Raw genomic sequence first — 6,000 nt, forward strand, 5'->3', positions numbered from 1 at the left:
ATGTGGATTGAGAAGGTCTGGGAAATCTACCACATGGAACAAATAACTTACTCCTTGATGTTTCAAAAAGATCATGTTACCTTTTTATTTTTTTACTTTATTTCACTTAATTTAATTTTATTTATTTCCATTTACACTGTTTATTATTTAATTACTTATTGTTCGTTTGTGTTACTTTTGTTTAACCATATCATTTATACATACTTGACCTGATGTATATACGTCAATGCTGTATTAAGCAGATCACAAATGGAAAAACAGCAGACTAAATGTGAATTTGTATTTCTATGTCAGTATAAGCTGCAAAAATTGAAATAAAATTTAAGTTTAAAAAAAAAAAGAAGCAATGTTCCAGTGAAAAAACACTGTTATGAACATTAGCTTTACTTAGGTACAAAAGTCAATTGTGTTATTTTATTTGTGCTCCACAATAATGTAGTAATGATGCACAAAAACCAATAAGCCTGAATCTGTTGCCCCAGTGCATGCTGGGAGGGTTTGCAACACTCCAACTTCATGAAACTGAAATTTATTCCAACTCTGTCAATCAAATGATTGCTGATAACTGTTTCAACTCTCTATTCAATTTGCCTCCATTTCAAAATAAGAGCACTCAAGAGAACTTAATCCAGACTCAACAACTCAATCCTCAAACTGTGTTCAAAAGAACCTACTTCGCACAATGTGAGTTAATCCTCTGGGGTCTATGATAACGTGGCTTTTTTTAAAGCGGCGTAACAAAAAAAACAAGGTCACGTGGAGCGATGCTGTCGACTTCACTCCAAATTACAGACTTGAAACTTTCTCCAGTTTTTTGTTTCACGTTCCGAGGTCATGTAAAACCAAAGATAGGATCGTTTTAATTTGATAGGACAAAAATATTTATTCAAGTGTAAACGTAGGATGGGACGAGGCAGGCGTGCCATTCTGTAAAAATGGGAAAAAAGGGCTCTAATCATCTAAAATGGTTCCTATAAATAAACATGTTTTTATGGTCATTTTTTATGTATAGTTTTATATTTGAATTTTACCTTTATATGTTTATATTTGTAACCTATGTTTACATTTTACAGTTCTTAATAGTAAAATTTTATTTCAGATTTCATGATTTTTGTGTATTTTTGGGCTCAATATGTTAATAAAGTGGGTTTAAAGTGAGAAAATAATTGTCAGGTCATGTTGAAGTTGTGCTGAGAAAATACCAAATACCGAACATGAGTATAGTAAATATTATGTGGTATATAAAGGGCAAATAGGCTCAGACCCCAGAGGGTTAACAGGATTATATAAGTATAATACAATGTTAGCCTGAATTAGTCAAACCACATTCGATGGAAGATTAGACATGAAGTCACAACCACTGATCATTACTGTTTTACTTATGTATATGGACAAAATGCAGAAACTGTAGTCAAACACACTAAGTTTTTTTTTTTTCAAAAAAACATTTTTTTATTTTCATGAACAGAATTGTGTAACTCGTTTCCATAGTGTAGATAATAAAAATATTTTATAGTCATTAGACATAAATAGAAGTTAAGATTGAAAAACAGGTGACAATAAAATGCAATATTATATCATTCACATGATAGTGTTCAAAGTGAGCACCATTAACACTGACATATTAAGGGCACCATCTATTTTAAAGCTACATGACAAAACAGCATAACGTTTTGCTGCTTGAAGTTGGAAGTCTGAAGCACATTGGATGTTTCTCAGAGAAAACTTGTTCTTTCAAGAAGCTGACAATGTATTTCTGACTTCAGAAAACTACAACTGGTGATGGGTGGATGAATCTGAAGCTCTGAAGCATGTTTTTCAGTGTGCTTTTAACCGAAATTCATAATCTTTGCCCGTCCAGAGCTAAACCCAGCTGCCTCTTAGGTAGGTTAACAAACAGCTCTTCCACATTTGACCTATAAAATCTCAACACATGTAAATCTGAATTTAGCTCAACCATTACATACATTTAATAAAGGTTGATATTTAAGGAAAGGAATTGTCAGAATCATTAAGTCATTATGTGTCTGTATGAAATGCGCAACTCTGCGTCCAGTTGTTCCTGTTTGGAAACATTTCACCTTCAATGCTTTCAACTAACAATCCGGACAGTTTATTATCACAATACTCTCTGGCATATTCAGGTTTTACAGTTAAGAATTTCAGCCAGCAAAACACTGAGGGCAAAGCTTGTCCTATTGAACATTAGCGTAAGTGTGTGTTTGTATGGTCATAGTGTACATGGTGTTTCTGCAGGGTGACAGGTGCTGGTCCACATTCAGATTAAGGCAGGATTCATCATTCTCCTTGGGACTGCATCTGTTTACAAAAGGCCTCAAATTGCTGTTGTTCCAACTCAGTCATCACCTTGTTCAAGGCATAAATCTGCAAAGAAAGAAAGTAGAAGCAGTTGATTATAAAGTTGTGATAACAGGGCTGCCAACTCTCAAGCATTGACATAGAGCAGCGGTTACCAAACTTTTTTAGCCGTGCACCCCCTTCTATCACCTTCAAAAAAAAAAAAATGCAATAAGCTTTTTTATAGCCATATTAAAGGCGGCATGTTTAATCATGCTCAAATGACCAGAACACACATATAATAAAATAATCACCATCACAACAATGAGCTCTCACATTTGAATTCATCTGATACACAGTTTCAATATAATGCAACAAAGTTATGCGCAAACTTCCACTTTTAAGAGCAAAGAGGATGATGACAGGCTCAGGATCAGAGGCAGAAAGCAGATAAGTCACAGAAAATGTTAGAATATTTTGAGCCGCGTTGAACAAAAATTGCAGCAAGTTTTAATGAGCGTGGAGCTAAACAACCCGTCATTATAATACACGTTGGAAAAATGGAAGAAGATAGCTTCCACGCTTAATTTCAAGATGAAGTGCAATTTGAATAGCCTGCATTTATTAATTAATTAATATTACAGTATTTGATTTTACAAAGGAAATATTTATTTACACGTCTTTACTGTGTGTGGGGGAAAATTGTGTAATTATCAGACCGCCACTACATTATTCATCTCCGTGTACCACACCTTGGGAATCCCTGACATAGAGAATTAAGAAATTGACCCATTTTACACTCTCTTATGCCACAGGTCCATTTTTTCATATAGAGAAAAACATAACTTTTTTCATACTTTATTGCAAGGCTTCTTACCTTCCCAAACATAATCAGTCATTTTGTTTTATTTACAATATTGTACTTTGAATGTTTTTCCTTTTTTCCAGGTCAGACAATCATATATACGAGGGAACCTGGTATTTCCCAAATGAGGATCTCAAAGAAAAGAAATAAACAAACAAACAAACAAAACAAATACAAAAATAAAGAAATAATAAAATAATAGAATAAACTAAACTAATGGGAAAATAAGGGGTGGTGCATGTATGCGTGTTCATGTATCTCTCTGTGTGTGTGTATGCATGTAAGTGTTAATGTTGGGGTGGGGACCATTTAGTTCATCTCCTTAATTTGATTAAATATTTCCACTGTTTTCAATCAGCCTTTCTTTACAGTAAAACTTATTCCAAATATGTATTTCTTCCCTATTTCTAAAAGTTAGTCTGAGAAAAACATAACGGATAACCCGTGCACCTGGGCACAGTGAGATCAGTAATAACCATGCTGTAGTTATTTTACTACAGTCTGATGCTGGTTGCACAGCATTAACCAGTAGATCTGCTGTTTGCATAAGTGTGGCTCGAGAGTGACACCATCACTCCATCTGGAGACAGCAACAAATACCTGCTGCCTTTAGATGGCTCTAAAGAGAGTCTCCAGGTTAAAGACAATAAATTATAATTAACTGTTATGACAGGCAGATCTTTATTCTGCTATAACCACTCGTTGAAAAATCTGCATTATCTTATTATAAAATAAACTAATTCAATCACCAAATAATTAACTGAATTAGCAGTTTCAGTTGAATGTCTGGAGGATGGCGAGTATGCTGATCAACCATATTTACTCATCTTTGACATGATTATTGACTTGGTTTTTCATCTAAAAATGCTTTAAAATTACTGGGGCCGGGATTGGATTAAAAAAATTTATCTAATTAATTAGAGGCTTTGTAATTAATTAATCAAAAATTAATCGCATATAAATCTTTGACCTGAGAACAGTGAGAAGTAATTTTTTTTCACATGGATTTTTAGTATACCATTGAATAATGACTGAATACATAAGCTTAAGCAACAAAAATATTGTTTATTTTTGTTCAAGTTCAACAGACCAGTGCAATTTTTGCCATTAAGTGTAGCAATAGCATATTTAGAAATATAGTACATTTCATAAATTCAGGTAGCCTATAGGTAGGTAGACCTTCTGTAAACTAGAATACTTTGGTTTTTTAAGTAAAACACAATCCACGCTTGCTACCACACTAGCCGCTAGCTGCTATATGTTTTGCATTGAGGTGATACTTGAGGCTCGATGTGCTGCGGTATATGTGAATTCCTTGTTTCATAGCAACACAACCATGCTGTTATCGACGCTTCCATCTGTTGTTTTTTAGTAACTAAATGTCCCATCATCCATGTTCCAGGCCATCCTGAAATACCCAGATCATCCGCTACACAAAACCTTTATGGACCAAAAACAGCAGTGGACGGCTCCTCTCTCTCTGTTGCAGGATGGAGAGATTCAAAAGATCCTTCTCTCCTACAGCCATCAGGCTGTCTCATTCTAACAGAGATTCTACCAGACTAACTGAATTTCCCCTCGGGGATAAATAAAGTAATTTGGATTTGATTTGATAGTATAATGTCTGTTGGGCAGTGGCAGGTTCAGACATGGTGCTGTTCCTCACCTCTGCTCTCTGTCGTTGTTTGAGCTCTTGCTGTGCAGACTTTTGCTTGGCTCGGTCTCCTCTGGTCGGTGTGGAGTTCAGCTTTGGCTTGTCTTTACGGCAGGCAGGCTCCATGGCGACAGTCCTCCAATCAGCCTGGGGGGGGTCAGGATAAGAAGATACTCTCAGTGCTGTACGTGAAAGACAGTCAAACATCTTTTCACAACAAGCCACAACAACTTTTTTTCCTGTGAACCTAGCATACTAGTAGTCACACAAGCCCTTCAATATAATAAACAAAACTTGCATATCACCAACAAACAGAAACGGTAAACACAGCTACGTACCAATCACAACATCTACACTTCTGCATGTAAAGGAGTGAAAACTAACGGTACTTTAGTGTTGTGTTGTTAGTGTCTTTAGCGTGTTGAACAGGAGAACACATCGTTATTAGAGCTCTTATATCTTGTTCTATACTGGCCACAACCAGCCAAGAAACATTGTTTCAGTTGACTGTAGCCACTTACAGGATATTGAAGATTGAACGTTACGTTTAACGTTAGCAAGTCCAATAACGTTAATACCTGATACCTAGCGGTTATGTTAGCTTGTTAACATAAATCACTAACAAAAAATAATATTTGCATTCCAGTTAAGGGTGTACCTACCCGTGAAATATAAACAATGGAGAACAGTGATACGATTTGATGAAGTTTAAGTTAGCCAGTAAGTTGACTTTAGCGAGCTACTAGCCGACAACAACAGCTGTTCCTAGTGTGTCACCAATAAAGAAATCCGTGCTTCTTTTTGACGCACTTGTTCAAAGGTTCCGTCGGCTGTGGAACATTGGTTCCGTTTTTCTTCTTCTATCTTTTTTTTCTTTTTCAGTGCTTTATTGAAAATGTTTTCCACATTACATACCTTGCATAAGTGTAGAAAGAATGCTAGGTGAACATCAATCAACAGTAAAACTTATAATAATAACATCAATATTGTAAATACAGAGCAGTTGAAATAAAATAAAAATAAATACAAAGATAAATAGACAAAAATAAAAAAAACATATAAAACAGTCCAAATGTTGTTTTCAATAAGGAGGATTAGAATTACTTTTACCTGTTCATTTCAGTGGGAAACATTTTCAAGATATCATATATTTTTTGTGCCTTTGTTATTGTTAGAATTTTTT

General features: G+C 35.0%; 1 protein-coding gene across 2 annotated transcripts; it reads right to left on the minus strand.

Moving 5' to 3' along the window:
- Window positions 1-1,508: 1,508 nt before the first annotated feature.
- svbp (small vasohibin binding protein) lies at window positions 1,509-5,725 on the minus strand. 2 transcript variants are annotated; one of them, XM_059329408.1, is made up of 3 exons: window positions 5,480-5,725; window positions 4,830-4,999; window positions 1,509-2,385 (listed from the first exon to the last, which is right to left on the minus strand). In XM_059329408.1, exons 2-3 carry the CDS (start codon window positions 4,941-4,943, stop codon window positions 2,299-2,301), a joined length of 201 nt encoding a protein of 66 aa, XP_059185391.1. In that variant the 5' UTR covers window positions 4,944-4,999; window positions 5,480-5,725; the 3' UTR covers window positions 1,509-2,298. The 2 variants fall into 2 exon arrangements, with proteins under 2 accessions (XP_059185391.1, XP_059185392.1); XM_059329409.1 differs by having other exon boundaries at window positions 4,830-4,964; window positions 5,480-5,708.
- Window positions 5,726-6,000: the final 275 nt, after the last annotated feature.

The sequence above is a fragment of the Centropristis striata genome, chromosome 3, assembly GCF_030273125.1.
Source record: "Centropristis striata isolate RG_2023a ecotype Rhode Island chromosome 3, C.striata_1.0, whole genome shotgun sequence".
NCBI lineage: Eukaryota > Metazoa > Chordata > Actinopteri > Perciformes > Serranidae > Centropristis > Centropristis striata.

What these genes read in the sequence shown, in the direction of transcription:
- svbp (XM_059329408.1), bottom strand. Translation starts at nt 4,943, where the DNA reads ATGGAGCCTGCCTGCCGTAAAGACAAGCCAAAGCTGAACTCCACACCG. An exon ending in AACAACGACAGAGAGCAGAG is followed by an intron (nt 2,386 to 4,829) that starts GTGAGGAACAGC and finishes CTTTCTTTGCAG; the next exon opens with ATTTATGCCTTGAACAAGGT.